The 16487-nt window shown below is 38.8% G+C and overlaps 1 protein-coding gene across 2 annotated transcripts in view; it reads right to left on the bottom strand.

Annotated features, from left to right (window-relative positions):
• vps13b (vacuolar protein sorting 13 homolog B) overlaps window positions 1-16487 on the bottom strand; it is a 353373-nt gene that overhangs the window by 52740 nt on the left and 284146 nt on the right. For both annotated transcript variants that reach the window (XM_066691052.1, XM_066691051.1), the window contains exons 37-39: window positions 11399-11601; window positions 10189-10396; window positions 8943-9127 (exon numbers count right to left, since the gene is read on the bottom strand). In XM_066691052.1, the coding sequence (XP_066547149.1) occupies window positions 8943-9127; window positions 10189-10396; window positions 11399-11601 (596 nt within the window). The remainder of the gene's footprint in view (window positions 1-8942; window positions 9128-10188; window positions 10397-11398; window positions 11602-16487) is intronic.

The raw sequence follows: 16487 nt of genomic DNA, 5'->3' as shown, positions 1-16487 counted from the left end.
TCTTTCCATGCCACAGACATCATCTGCCATTAAGCGATCCTCATTACTGTTACCATGATCCAGCTCTGATGGGTTGTTTATGTGAGAACATTCAATACATGTCTGTAGATTTTAAAGAAAAAAAATCAGTAATCAAATGTTTTACTATATGACTAAATAATCTCTTATCTACAAAAAGCTGCTATTTCCCATTTGTTTTTGTTTTTTTACTGATGTATCTAATTGGAATCTAATATCAGAGGATTCAAGTTTATTCAGCAGGATGAAAAAACAGTTAGCAATCAGGATAAAATGTCTGGCCTACTTATAGACAAAAGTCTGCAATGTTTACTCAAGTAGCTTATTTATAGCCTTGATCAAGAGTAACTAAAACCTAGTAAGAAACATTCTACAATTTTCACCATGAATAAATAAATAAATAAATAAATAAATAAATAAATGTTAGATAACAATTTATGACAATCGGTATTGTATATATCAATAACATCTCTCAACAAAAACTGTTGCATATATTGCTTTTACACCCTGGAAATCATTATTTCTTGGATCCCGCCTTGGCAGTGACAAGCTCAAGATAGAATTCCCCTAGCCATTTAATAATCAGTTCAGGCACTTCTCAGTAGGGCTTTTTGACCACTCATCCATGCAGAAACTAACTAGGTTGCAAGGTCTATACTTGTAGCTTGCATTCATCAGTTGGCATACATGCTCTTTTGGTTTGAGGTCTGTGATGGTCGCAATACGTTTTTGGTTGCAGACATGGACTTATGCTTCAGAATTCTGTTTAAAAGAAAATTGAGCTTGATGACAGAGGATTGCAGGTTTTTGCCCACGGCATCCAGGTATACTAACAAAGGCTACACTCCATGTTTCACAGAAGGGATAATATTCTTCTGCATATGAGCTTCACCTTTTTTGCACTACATGTACAACTGGTATGTGTATAGAGAAAGCTCAATTATCGGATTCAAAAATATGAATTAATGTCTCTTCTTTTGATGCTGACACTTTAGAAGAGATTCATGTAGCTTACTTCGGACATATCTTGGAGGCACTATCTCCATAATGCATAGAGTTTAGAGTGTAAATATATCAGATAAGTTCCGTTTTTTTTTTTTTTTTAATATTATCAATAGTCATATGTTTTTTCAGTCTTTGATTTATATTGAAAAATACTGCATGTGCAATAGCATTTTCTTTGTGAATCCTTTAATTATACTTTATAAAGGGTTTGAACAAATTTGGTAGCACCTGTGTTTTCAAGTTGAGAACTTTTTGTTTTTTGATCACAGGAACAAAATAAGTTAAGTTCTTTGACTGTGCTGATTTGCCAGAAAATAATTAATTACAAGTAGTATTATGTAGTAGTATTTATCTAGGATTCAAATGTTATAGTGTTTTGGTCAATATTGTATTAATATAACAATTCTTGCATTGGACCTTAACATTTTGATTTGTTGATTTTAGTTTAAATTGTAATGTAACATAAATCAAGTATACTAAAACAATAAAATAAAAAAACAAGCCATAACCACTTTATGTCATGACATCAGGGATCCCTGCTACTTCTACCAGAATGTAAACACAACATTTGATACATCTAATTGTTCAGCTCTGGTGTACTAACACTTCTAGTGCTAGATTGGATTTGTGGGGCTTGTTATGTGGAATAAGTATGACTAATACAGTGTGGTTTCTTAAGAGCGTTACTTATTTTGAGTTTTGCAATTTTTTACCCTACAGATAATACAATTTATTGCTACTGATTTAAAGCTCTTTAAGGTTACATTCATGTACACCGATCAGCCATAACATTATGACCACTGACAGGTGAAGTGAATAACACTGATAATCTCATTATCACGGCACCTGTCAGCTGGTGGGATATATTAGGCAGCAAGTGCATTTTGTCCTCTAAGTTGATGTGTTAGAAGCAGGAAAAATGGGCAAGCGTAAGGATCTGAGCGACTTTGACAAGGGCCAAATTGTGATGGCTAGACAACTGGGTCAGAGCATCTCCAAAACTGCAGCTCTTGTGGGGTGTTCCCGGTCTGCAGTGGTCAGTACCTATCAAAAGTGGTCCAAGGAAGGAAAAGCGGTGAACCGGCAACGGGATCATGGGCGGCCAAGGCTCATTGATGGACGTGGGGAGCGAAGGCTGGCCTGTGTGGTCCGATCCAACAGACGAGCTACTGTATCTCAAATTGCTGAAAAACTTGCTGGTTCTGATAGAAAGGTGTCATAACACACAGTGCATCGCAGTTTGTTGCGTATGGGGCTGTGGTAGCTGCAGACCAGTCAGGGTGCCCATGCTGACCCCTGTCCACTGCCAAAAGCGCCTACAATGGGCACGTGTCCATCAGAACTGGACCATGGAGCAATGGAGGAAGGTGGCCTGATCTGATAAATCACGAGTTCAAGGTGTTGACTTGGCCTCCAAGTTCCCCAGATCTCAATCCAATCGAGCATCTGTGGGATGTGCTGGCCAAACAAGTCCGATCCATGGAGGCCCCACCTCGCAACTTACAGGACTTAAAGGATCTGCTGCTAACGTCTTGGTGCCAGATACCACAGCACACCTTCAGAGGTCTAGTGGAGTCCATGCCTTGACGGGTCAGGGCTGTTTTGGAACCTACACAATATTAGGCAGGTGGTCATAATGTTATGGCTGATCAGTGTAATTAAAGAGGTAGTGAACAGAAAATAAAAAGCAAAACAAATAAAAAAGAAGTTAAATAAAGGAGGGCCAGCATTATAGACCCCAAATAATACTCACGAGAACAACAACATCAGTTGCAATTTAACCATCACCACTAACATTCATGATTCATTTCAGGCTATAGAGCTACAGAGCTATTAGTTGGTGCCTTTGCATAAACTAAATATCTGTGTGTATATACACTCACCTAAAGGATTATTAGGAACAACATACTAATACTGTGTTTGACCCCCTTTCGCCTTCAGAACTGCCTTAATTCTATGTGGCATTGATTCAACAAGGTGCTGAAAGCATTCTTTAGAAATGTTGGCCCATATTGATAGGATAGCATCTTGCAGTTGATGGAGATTTGTGGGATGCACATCCAGGGCACGAAGCTCCCGTTCCACCACATCCCAAAGATGCTCTATTGGGTTGAGATCTGGTGACTGTGGGGGCCAGTTTAGTACAGTGAACTCATTGTCATGTTCAAGAAACCAATTTGAAATGATTCGACCTTTGTGACATGGTGCATTATCCTGCTGGAAGTAGCCATCAGAGGATGGGTACATGGTGGTCATAAAGGGATGGACATGGTCAGAAACAATGCTCAGGTAGGCCGTGGCATTTAAACGATGCCCAATTGGCACTAAGGGGCCTAAAGTGTGCCAAGAAAACATCCCCCACACCATTACACCACCACCACCAGCCTGCACAGTGGTAACAAGGCATGATGGATCCATGTTCTCATTCTGTTTACACCAAATTCTGACTCTACCATCTGAATGTCTCAACAGAAATCGAGACTCATCAGACCAGGCAACATTTTTCCAGTCTTCAACTGTCCAATTTTGGTGAGCTTGTGCAAATTGTAGCCTCTTTTTCCTATTTGTAGTGGAGATGAGTGGTACCCGGTGGGGTCTTCTGCTGTTGTAGCCCATCCGCCTCAAGGTTGTACGTGTTGTGGCTTCACAAATGCTTTGCTGCATACCTCGGTTGTAACGAGTGGTTATTTCAGTCAAAGTTGCTCTTCTATCAGCTTGAATCAGTCGGCCCATTCTCCTCTGACCTCTAGCATCAACAAGGCATTTTCGCCCACAGGACTGCCGCATACTGGATGTTTTTCCCTTTTCACACCATTCTTTGTAAACCCTAGAAATGGTTGTGCGTGAAAATCCCAGTAACTGAGCAGATTGTGAAATACTCAGACCGGCCCGTCTGGCACCAACAACCATGCCACGCTCAAAACTGCTTAAATCACCTTTCTTTCCCATTCAGACATTCAGTTTGGAGTTCAGGAGATTGTCTTGACCAGGACCACACCCCTAAATGCATTGAAGCAACTGCCATGTGATTGGTTGGTTAGATAATTGCATTAATGAGAAATTGAACAGGTGTTCCTAATAATCCTTTAGGTGAGTGTATATAGTGTGTATAGCTGTACATTCTAATCTCTTTTACCTTCATTTTATTCAATGTAACTTACAGATAAGTTTTACATTCATGTTGTTACCCTTGGTAATACTGTGTACATGTCAAAAATTATTTTTAAACCACTTACCGCCTTACATAAAGCCATCTGTTAAACTTAATAGTAAAATAATGAGGAAAAGTGTGTGATCAGAAGATGATGAGGAAAGACATAAATGAGGCTTGACCTCCCCCCTACAAAAACATTACATCTAGAGCTATATTCTGGGGACATGAATAAAATAATGAGAGGAAAAAATGATAACGGATGCATGTGATCAGAGGATGATGAGGCACAGATGAAGCTTGACCACCCTAAAACTCTCTGGGGACTTAAAAAATCACTTTCCATTTAATGTATTCCCTACTGTCTGTGAACATCATAAAACTTATATTCTTTCCAGTACACGTGTTAACAAACTGCATGACCACAGACCAAAGTCAGAGCAGAGGTGAGACTGAGTGATATCTGCTCCATTTTGCTTCAGATGGAAAGGTCTGCAAGGATAATCTGGAATAAAGCTTTCCTTTCTCCTACTGTACTGCTACAGTTCTGCCTCAATGGAAGCACTTAAAACTCCCTTTTGAGATACTGGAACCAGTAGAGAAACCACAACTATTTAAATGCAGGAAGTCTTGATTTTATAAAATGTTAATGTGATCTGCTCTTGGGACACAAGACTAACCAAAAACCTGATTCTCTAGGGGAACACTTTCTCCATTTATTCTGTGGTCTAGTGACATGAGCACAGCTGCAGATTTTTCACCTGTATTTTCCCTCAGGTATTATGACTAAATCAAGGCTGACTTCCTGTCTGAAAGCACCGGGTAGAGCAAGCACTGAGATCAACCATGCTTTCCATTTTCCCTTGGTGTTGCCATATGGTAATTGTAGAGCCCTGAGAAATGTTAACTTTTTTTTTTCTTCTTCTTCTAGGAAATAAATTAAATTCTTCTGTAACACACTGAACTATTTCTGTATTTCTCAGTTACTGGTCTTTTCAGACTTTATTCCATCCAAAAAATCTAATAAAAAATTAAGATACCCTTTTGAAGTTCCGTATGATGAAAAAGCAAATTAAAATCCTGTTCCAGAGTCTGAAATCAATTAAATTAAGATCACAATAGACCCACTAATGACAAAGGCTCCTTTGTTAAAAACTTAATGCACAATAAAACTGAAAATAAATATGGTATTTGTTCACATTTGCACTGTATCAAACAGTATAAAGTACAGGAAGGCGGTTACTAAAATATCAATTATCTAAAGTCTAATAACTACTAGACATTCTTCTGGTCTTGTAATAGTGTATTTCATACTATTAATTTTGTATTACTTTTTTCTTGTCAAATTTGAAATGACTTAATGGTATTTCCTATAGTGAATATCATTCCCACAACCAACTCTCCAACATTCACACAGAAGGTTGAAGGTCTTAGGGGCATTATTGAAGCAAATTTGAAAACTCATCAGTTATCAGTTATATTAGACAATTTACTTCTTGCATCAGTTTCACAAATTACAAAACTTGTGAAATTATGATGATTGTCACAACCACAGTGTTTTAATGGTCACTTCAGCTACATGGCTTACATGGCTTAGAATTCCTTTAGTATATCACACCCTCAATATCCTGAATATTCAGAGCCAAAGTATTCAGTTTCATAGTTCCGAATATGTTTTTATATGGCAGAATATATATTTCCATTTTCGGAATACTAATGAATAATTGGTGGACATGCAAACGCAGAGAATGATGTAGTGGACCTAGTACTATAAGCAAGTGTGACATAGTCCTGTTCAAAGGTCATGACTAAAAATATGAAAAATGACACATTCCTTCTTCTGATAGCTGATATTTTTGTGTTTGGAGTTTTTGGTTGAAATGTCTCTCTCCTTGCCTTTAAAGGAGGTGCATAGTTCTCCTGTCTTGATGGCGACATTGAGTCATATTATTGTTCATCAACAGTAATCCCTCTTGGAATAAAAAAATATTACAGATATCGACTTACATGCCTGAAAACATCACCCATTATCTCCTTGACAAACTGCGCCTCAGAAAACAATTTGTTTTAAGATATATGCTACTTATCACATCACCAGCTGTGAATGAGCAGAGTGAGTTTGAACATCTGCAACACCCCGTGGGCCTTTCAGTATTTCACAATCACAAAATTCTGAGAGAAATCACTCCAATGATTGAAGAAATCCAGTAGTACACTGCAAAAGGCTTCTGCTGCTGCTGGAGTGCTCTGCTCTCCCAGTTGCAGAGTTACATTTCAAAGTTGAAAGCTGCCAACAAATAACATCAGCTTGGAAAGAGAGAAAGAGAGATCACTCCCTTTTTCATTTCAATAAATCTTTTCTCTCTCATCATTCTAAAGTATTCAATTGCACTGCAAACATTAACACTCATGTGCAAGGTGATGAGCTGATCTGGATTCGGAGGGAACATTATAATTTCACACTTATGTTACAGGCTCCACGGGGTCTTCAACCAGGCGATGAGAGGTATTAATGTGCACTTCACTAGATGTGAGAAAGCAATCTTTTTTCTGATGAAATGTGGTTTCCCCAAGTCTCTCTCGATGTTTCAGATGTAAAGTAATAGTTTTATAATGACTTTCCAGTCGTTTTGTGATACTTACAGCATTGATGGGTGCATTATTTTCAATATTGCAGTATTCCTGTGCAGTATTCCAGATATACCTGTTATGTGGTATATCACGAATGTCCTCATATTTTAGATGAATTAATTGATTTATTCCTGTGCATTAGCGTTTTTATTGCTCACGTGCATAAAGCACCCCGATAGGTGACAACTGGGGACATTTGCTTATTTTAGTAAAAAGCATGTCATCCAGAACATGAGGTATTGCACACTAGTATGTACTGTGTGTTAGTGCAACATATATTCAAATGTGTATAAAGGGGCCGAGCAAAATAAGAAACAGCATGGTGAGGTTACTATTATTATAGTTAGTGTGTCAGGTCTGTTCAATAAAAAGCATTACCATTCATCTGCATCACTACAATCCTATGGGTATACCAAAAGTCATACAGCTATAGAACAAAAATAGCAAATGCAGCAGAGAAACTATGGAGAAAAGTAAAGCAGTCCCCTTGAAGTCAGCAATGCTGAGATTTTTAAGTAATTTCCAAAAACAATTTGGTAAAATTAAAATATAAAGTAAATTATTCTTCACAGCATGGTGAGATGGTTTATAAGAGCAATTATAAATTCTTCAAAGGCGTCCTAAGAAATAACCTTTTGCAATTATGGCACCCTAATGTCTGTGGTCTTACAGTCTCTTCTTCCTATGTTTTAAAATTTTAAGTACAAAAAGTGACATCAGTCCTTTGGATGGAAGTTCTTGTATTGCACAATATATGTGACGTATTGATGTGTCATACAGATTACTGAGTAATTGCATATGGTCATGCTGGACTGATATACACTCACCTAAAGGATTATTAGGAACACCTGTTCAATTTCTCATTAATGCAATTATCTAACCAACCAATCACATGGCAGTTGCTTCAATGCATTTAGGGGTGTGGTCCTGGTCAAGACAATCTCCTGAACTCCAAACTGAATGTCTGAATGGGAAAGAAAGGTGATTTAAGCAGTTTTGAGCGTGGCATGGTTGTTGGTGCCAGACGGGCCGGTCTGAGTATTTCACAATCTGCTCAGTTACTGGGATTTTCACGCACAACCATTTCTAGGGTTTACAAAGAATGGTGTGAAAAGGGAAAAACATCCAGTATGCGGCAGTCCTGTGGGCGAAAATGCCTTGTTGATGCTAGAGGTCAGAGGAGAATGGGCCGACTGATTCAAGCTGATAGAAGAGCAACTTTGACTGAAATAACCACTCGTTACAACCGAGGTATGCAGCAAAGCATTTGTGAAGCCACAACACGTACAACCTTGAGGCGGATGGGCTACAACAGCAGAAGACCCCACCGGGTACCACTCATCTCCACTACAAATAGGAAAAAGAGGCTACAATTTGCACAAGCTCACCAAAATTGGACAGTTGAAGACTGGAAAAATGTTGCCTGGTCTGATGAGTCTCGATTTCTGTTGAGACATTCAGATGGTAGAGTCAGAATTTGGTGTAAACAGAATGAGAACATGGATCCATCATGCCTTGTTACCACTGTGCAGGCTGGTGGTGGTGGTGTAATGGTGTGGGGGATGTTTTCTTGGCACACTTTAGGCCCCTTAGTGCCAATTGGGCATCGTTTAAATGCCACGGCCTACCTGAGCATTGTTTCTGACCATGTCCATCCCTTTATGACCACCATGTACCCATCCTCTGATGGCTACTTCCAGCAGGATAATGCACCATGTCACAAAGGTCGAATCATTTCAAATTGGTTTCTTGAACATGACAATGAGTTCACTGTACTAAACTGGCCCCCACAGTCACCAGATCTCAACCCAATAGAGCATCTTTGGGATGTGGTGGAACGGGAGCTTCGTGCCCTGGATGTGCATCCCACAAATCTCCATCAACTGCAAGATGCTATCCTATCAATATGGGCCAACATTTCTAAAGAATGCTTTCAGCACCTTGTTGAATCAATGCCACATAGAATTAAGGCAGTTCTGAAGGCGAAAGGGGGTCAAACACAGTATTAGTATGGTGTTCCTAATAATCCTTTAGGTGAGTGTATATTTGATACACAGCTAAGCTATTGCATATGGTTACTTCAATAGCAGTGTTACTATAAGCTGCAAAAAGGAGCAATGACTCAAGGAGTACAGACCTGAAGCACATCCCCCAGGTCGGCTGTGCTGATATCTGGGTCCTCGGTGGTGTTAAAAGGCACAGGTGTTATTCTCACGAAGGTCAGGACTCTGGGCTCAGGGTACCTCCACAGCATCACCCCTGGGCTCTCATCGGTCTCATTGTAGAAGACCACCTCGTGTGTACCAGGGAACTTCTGGGAGGCTATGGTCAACACAGTGAAAGAAAGCACTGACTGACAATGTGTCCTTAGAAAAAACATTTATCTTTTGGAAAAGAGCAATGGATCGTGAACAAAAACATTTAATCTGATGTTGAATCTGGAGGGGCATATAAAGGTGTCACCACGATCAGAGGATCTGCTTTTTTATTTTAAGAAATGCTCACATGGTGTGTTTTGGTTTTAAAGCTCTGTGTTCCAACCAGTGCCCTACAGAAAATATGTTCTGGAGTTGTACAGCTGTTATTCACCGCCTGTATAAAGGCTTCAGGGCATGTACTGTTTTCCATGACTCCTGCCCCCAGTTTACTTTGTGCAACATATTGCTTACAGATCTGTTTCTATTACTAAAAAGGCAATTTGTGAAACAGAAGTATTAAATGCATCAAAGCAAATACGAACAATGCAAACAAGCCCAGCAGAGAAAGCAACCACAGCTTACATGGCAGATATTTGACATAGACTTGGCAAGACTTAATCTGTATGATCATTGTGGAAGAGTAATTTTTTCCCTCTTCTTCTTCTAAGTGTAACCATTGCAGACTGTGACCGGAGGAGTACAAGTCAAGCATCTCATTGGGTTATATCCCAGTGTATGACAGTGTCTTCATAGCACCTCTCCTGTAGGCCAGTGACTGGCAAGCACTTCCTCAGGTCAGTGAAGCTGGACAGATATCAAGGTCCAGGAATGTTTCTGAATATATAGCTTGAGAGCTAAACTCTTATGTGGAGAAACTACAGTCAAACAGGACAATAACTGGACAACAGATTCAGTGGCGTTAAAATTTAAATCTAATACTCAAGTCTAATTTATTTGCAGATGTCAAGAATCTATATACCTCAGACTCTATGATTTCCTAGGCCATGGACCACAGAGAGATCAGGGGGTGAAATCACCAATAGTACTTAAGACCTTAAATGAGAAATGAAGCTTAATTCTAAACTAAACAAGGCTTTTGGGAAGAAAGGGCACTAGTGAGAACTCAAGAACAGTGGCTTCAGAGATGTGTCAGATGTATCCATAGCAGTACTGAGTAGTGATTACCAGAGTCTTGGATGTATTGAAAGAGACCCGTCCTGAGATCATCAGAGGTGTGTTCTGTTCGGGGGGAGTGGTGACTTGAGGAAGATGTCTGGAGTGGCGGACGTTCATCTTTGGACTCAGTCTCGGTATAATTGTTCTCTAGGAAATAACTTTGTAGGTGCTCTTGCACAAGAGACAAGCAGTTCAGATGTTCCTGTCCCCAGAAAACCTATCATGGAGAAAAAAAAAAAAAAGAGACCTTAAACCCCTTTTCTCTACCACATTTCACATTTTACTCTGTGATAGACAACTGAACCAACTTTATTTTCCATGTACTTAAGACAAAGTGTTGGCAGACACAGCCGGAAACTCTGAATGAAAAACAAATTTAACACAGAATTGTACATAAGTGAGTTCTAACTAAAGCCAAAACCAGGCACATTTGTGGTTTTCAGGTCTATGCTTAATAGGCAGAAATCTGGTGGTTTATGTAAGGAATTGATTTAAATACTGTGAACTGCAAAATTTGCCACCAAAACTGCATGAATTTCTGCTTATATTTACAAATGTGCATTCTATCAATTGAAAATGTTACTTAATCAATCAACGGCCTTACATGTAAACCAAGCAACATGCTCAATCAGTGAAATATGTATGCGTCACACAATTATCTTATTTTCAAGGTATGTTAATAAGCCATTTCTACACAATCTGTATCTCAGTAGTAATTATCCCAGATGTATACTTATTTCTTACTAAACTGGTTAACAAAAAAAAGTAGACCTCTGACAATATTACGTTTACTTCCCTTTCTGAGCTCATCCAGATGTACTGGTAGTTGTTGCCAGAGGTCTTGATTTTAAGTTTGGCTCACAAAAGTCTGCAGCTTTGCTAAAAGGTAGGAGGGACTCAATGAACAGCAGTCCTTGGGATGAAGATACACTGCACTGTTGGCAGTATTTTTCCTATGATACCGATAGAGGGGGCAAGAGATGGCTGAAGTGAAGGAGCCGGTGAGAGGGAAGACAGAACCTATGGGGTGGAGGACACAAACATGGACAGACAAAGGAATCGCTGGCTATCAGGAATTGTACAGGTTCTGGGGCTAAACAAGCCCCATGTACACCGGTAGTGATGAGTGAAACTGAAAAAAGAAAGGATAAAGGGAAGGTGTAGGGAAAGAGAAAACAGGGAGGCGGGGGCTGGGACTGGGTGGAAAAGGGGTCCTGACCTGCAGCAGGCCGCCCTTGATTTCCAATAACAGTTTGGGCAGCCCCTGTTCTGGTCCAGGGCTCCCACTGTGGCGACACCACTTGGCCTCCAGGTCAGCACTACAGCAGAAAGGACCCAGGAGGGGGCGGCTGCGCTCCTTCAGGCTTGTCTTCACCAGCACGTCCTGCAGCTTTACGAGCACCAAGGCTGATTGGATCATCTCTGAACAGCAACACGGGAAAAGACAATCTTTTAATGCATGTTGGCTGGATATTTTAATGAGCAATATTTATTAAAGTAAATGAATCACCAAATTAATTTGTTTCCAAATGAAGGGTGCGATTACTTTTGACTACAGCTGTAAATGTGTGTATGTGTATGTCTGTGTGTCTGTGTATTCTATCCTGTGTAACCCATAATCTACACAGAGGTATCAAGTGATTTGACTCTAAATCCTAAAGAAATCCAGGACTAGTTATTTTCTAAGCAGTACTGCAGCACCGGTAAACAAGAGCATGATCTGTTTCTACTGTCTGCTCAGTGTAACTGTTGACTCTTTGACAGAGAGAAAAAATTAAAGCTAGAATTAGACCATTTTACATGCTGCATCGTTATAATAGTCCACTGAACTCATAAATCTTCATAAACCCGTCCCATGACTTGTTGACATTAAAGATCTCCTCTGGTCAGAAGCACACTTGGATATTTTCCTATATGAGTAATAGGTCCTCTGAACAAACACTTTAATAGACATTAAAAAACGCCTGAGAAACAGAAGAGGGTTAAGGAAATACAATCTGAACCACTTGTTTTGTTCACGCTATTTACAATAACCATGGGCTTTCATTGGAGCTGATATTTAACTGACAAAACAAGGAATACAACATCCCTAAAGACTATGAAACAGACAGCAACATCTCATTCAAAACTGTAACCAAATAGCACTTCATTCCCCCCCACCCCTAATTTGTCTTTTAAAATACAATATGTATGGTGGTTTCCTTCCATTTTCCACAAGGAACACATATTCTTCATGGTTGCTGCAGCTTACCTGTTTCATATAATTCTGTGGCATTTCCTACCACTGTGATTATTCCCTGTACTCAACAGAAAGTCATCTGTTGAGCTCTGAACACAGTAAAAGTAAAATCCTGCTTAATATGACAGGGAAGGAAATCTCACGACAGGCCATCCAAAGAAGGATGAAAAATCAATGTTATAAATTAAGAATAGTATATGGGCAGTGAGATATTATGACTGAGGGGTGCTGCATCTTAAGAGCAAAATATTGAGTGTGTTATTAAATTGTCAGAGCTCTGATACTGATGTTGTCTTCTAATTCAGCAGCCCATATTGATTAATTCTGACACATTTACACTGCCTAAACATCCTACTAATCTGTCATATTGCTGAAAGAACTGGGTAGAATCTTGGATAAAAGTGTTCAGAGGCTAATGAAGAGTCCTACATTGCACTATTATCTTTTATGGTATAGAAACTCTTTGATATGTAACAGATACAGAGGTCAAAGTGATGGGATGAGTGATCTGTCTTAACATGAAACGCCAGCTTCCAAATAAATGCCATTCACCTCCCACCACTGGCAAATGGGCTAGACTTTGTTCTTACAAATACCACCAAAAATGTGAATTAAACACAGTTCCCTAGGTATAGATCTTTAGTATTAGTGTCAGCAACAAGCAGCAATATTACAAAAACAAACTGTAACACAGTTGGAATCAGAACAGATAACCCAATTCCAACATATCATAATTTAGTAAAAAGTAAAACAAATCCTGGAATAACAAGTGAAAGACCTGTCATGGCCAACCGATTAATGCTTCTCAACAGGGTTCCAATACACTGAACCCAGACAGGGAGGGAAGTTTCCTGAAAATCATATCCTAAAATACAAAATACTCTGTCATATAGTCAAAATAAAAGCCCCAGACAAAGAACATCCTTGGTGATCTATGGTATTTACACATTTTTCAAGTGCTCTGAAAATCTAACTTCTAGCCTTAATGCTATAATACTTAATGCATGAATCTCTGCTCTGTAACAGGCTGAATCCTTTAAAATGTCACTAATAACCTCCTTTACTGCATCCCAATACCCTAACTGCTGGGAGCCTGTTTTCTGTGCACACTTCAAACACAGAAACATCTATTATTTTAATCCACTACAGACACTGCTTAATTTCACTTTATTGGGCCTAGTGAAGTGTTCTTTTACACATCATTTCTAAAAGACTTAATCAAATTTTATGGCTTGGGCCAGGAATTCCAGTTGTTTTCATCTGTGAAGGTTCAAACGGAGTTCAGGTCAGAGATGAATGAGAAGCAATGCGGCGATGGTTATCGCTTGGTGATGATCTCATCCCCTCTGCTCAGGGTGGCCAGGCACTAACCTGAATTGGCACAACCAGGCCACCAGGCCTAAATTCAATGTGTTGGCAAGACTCATAAGCAAGAACAAAACATACAAAAACAGAAGTCAGCTATTTCCTTATGCCTGACTGACATGACTCTTGAGAAAAACAACAGACAACAGCATTGGAATGAGCAAGCTGTTAAATTTTATAAATATTGATGTTCCATGAAATCCATGTAAACAGTTATTATATTTTTATATTTATATCTAAGAAAGTATGGGATATAGTTTGTATGTAAGAAAATCTACTTCTGCACCCATTTAATCGCTGAAAGTTACAGTCCTTCAAGGAAGACATTTAAATATAATTTTTAAATGTATTAACGTTGAAGATTCTATTGTGATCATTTGGACATTCAATGTCAAGTCTGGATGGCAGTCACATTCCCCAAAACATTAGAAACTCTGCTGTAAACTCTGATGATTACTGTTTTTTGAAGCTCCATGGGTACTTTGATTCCAAGCAGAAACTTTGTCTTCCCTATCTTACTGCTTCAGGTGACTGCTGACCCATTCTGAATCATCATTCTAAAGCAGACAAAGACAGGGTGGCAACCTAGCAAAGAGAACCCAGCTGGCTTGGTCTTGTGTATGCAATTTGTTTACTTACTGTACTGACTTTGACCACATCTCATACAGGAGAAAACAAAATGTGCCAATGTATATGGGGGTGTTCACCGGTCAATGATTCCACAAACAATGCAAAGCTACTGTTTATACATATGATCACGATATGTGTTGTTTATTCTTAACAAAAACAGAAATATAAAACCACATTCCTTACAGTTGGTATTCTGTCCACTGCCAATGTATATTGGAAAAGGAAACTGCACAACAATTAGGACATTTAACTTGAGCATAATTGTATCTATTAGACAGGCAATTCCATTCAGGTTATTTAATTAGACAGTACATATAAAATCCTACTGCAGTTTAAAAAAGTTTTCTGCAAAAGCCTTATTTCTCATTTCAACTGTTTACTGATATTGAGGATGAAACATTCACACAGATTACTGATTGTAACTGCTTCTATACTTCTGCTAATTTGGTGTGCTCTGACCCCACTGTGCACAGTACTGATATAACTACTGATATAATTATTAGGAACTATTTAAAAGGGAATTGTATCTTTGTTACCCCTCAATAAGTGAGGTCACTGTTTCACAGCTTTGTGTTTTGTTTCCAATAGGCTGTTCACATTACACTACATAGAAACTGTTTAATCTTTCATGGGAAATTCGTATTTGGTAATTCACTAGTTGCTGCCTTTTTTCCATTCTTTACAAACAAAACAGAACTAAAACAATGCAATGCATCTCCAAGGTGGGCCCTGGCCAAAGGACTTCAAGTATGCATTTTTAATGGGCACAGATGGGTTTGGGTAATCTCTGCTAATCCAAGCTAGCAACTTCTTCCAGCCAAGCCACATCTGTTCACATGTAGTTTAAATCATATTTTGTAAGCACATTCATCAGAGTAATTTCAAATAGAAAGCAAGATATACTGTGCACGTGGAGAAAAATACAAACCTGACAGAATTATAGATGACTGCTTATGATTCTTCAGCATTTCAATTAAGGTCTTTTTTTTAAAATCTTCATAGCAACAGATGAAATTATATACGTGTTGACAGCCCTTCCATTGGTGAATGCTGGGTGTGGCTGGAGCATATTCTGAATTACTTTATGGTTTTCTCATCATAGCATTCTTTGCCATAGACTGTTAACTGTAAAATGACTATGTATGTACTTCTTCATCTTCACAGGAAACGAACGTGAGAATTTGTAATCGAGTATCAAAGAATGAAGTTTACAGAAGACAACCAATGAGTATCCCATATGGAAAAGTCTTAAGAGGATGAATGTCCTTTTGTTGTGTTCAGGCAGCTGTTGTTTTGGAGGTAATGGCAGCGGCACCATGTTCTTATAGTTAGTGTCTTCAAAAGTGAACAGGCTCTTGATGAAGGAATAGTAAGAGATGAATGTTATTTTGAATACAGATACATATCTTTGCCAAGTAATCCGGTGTTACTGAGGAGCAAAAACATAATCTGTGTTGAATGACAAAAGGGTATTCAACTTCTGAAGAGGGTGTCTGAGAGCCTGGACATGAACCCTAGAGCATAAAATTGTAATATCCCCTCTATCCATAAATTTAGTGACCACCACTGCTCTCCAGCAAATTGTTGCCCACCTGATAGAAAGGCACAGCTATAGCAACATCTCAGGCAGGTTGTAATTCAAGACCACTTACTGAGGCAGTGTTTGTTTACACCTCTAACTGCAGAGAATTACAAATAGTAATGTAAATTATGTTTTATTGTGTAGTTTTCATTTGGTTAATTGAAAGAAAAGTAAAATTGATGTTGTATGGATAGGTTGGATTTTATTTTGGTCATGTAAGAGGTGACTTTTATACTAAAAGACAATAATGCATTTTAAGAAGCAAAAATGAATATATTCCAAACTGATAAATATTCTTTCATTTCGTCTTGAGGCAGAATATGGGAGACAACTGAATTTTCTGGAAGAGTTGGGTTGCTTGTGATTGCCAAGAGGAAATATTGACTTTGAAAACCAGGCCCGATGCCAAAATGAATTTCTTGAATTAACCTAACAAATCTACCTTAATACACAATCCCACTCCAACCATAAAAAATAAATAGCTTATCAACT

The sequence above is a fragment of the Amia ocellicauda genome, chromosome 18 (genome assembly GCF_036373705.1).
Source record: "Amia ocellicauda isolate fAmiCal2 chromosome 18, fAmiCal2.hap1, whole genome shotgun sequence".
Classification (NCBI taxonomy): domain Eukaryota; kingdom Metazoa; phylum Chordata; class Actinopteri; order Amiiformes; family Amiidae; genus Amia; species Amia ocellicauda.
The sequence above is the reverse complement of the archived record's forward strand: the minus strand, read 5'-3'. Positions and strand labels throughout refer to the sequence as shown.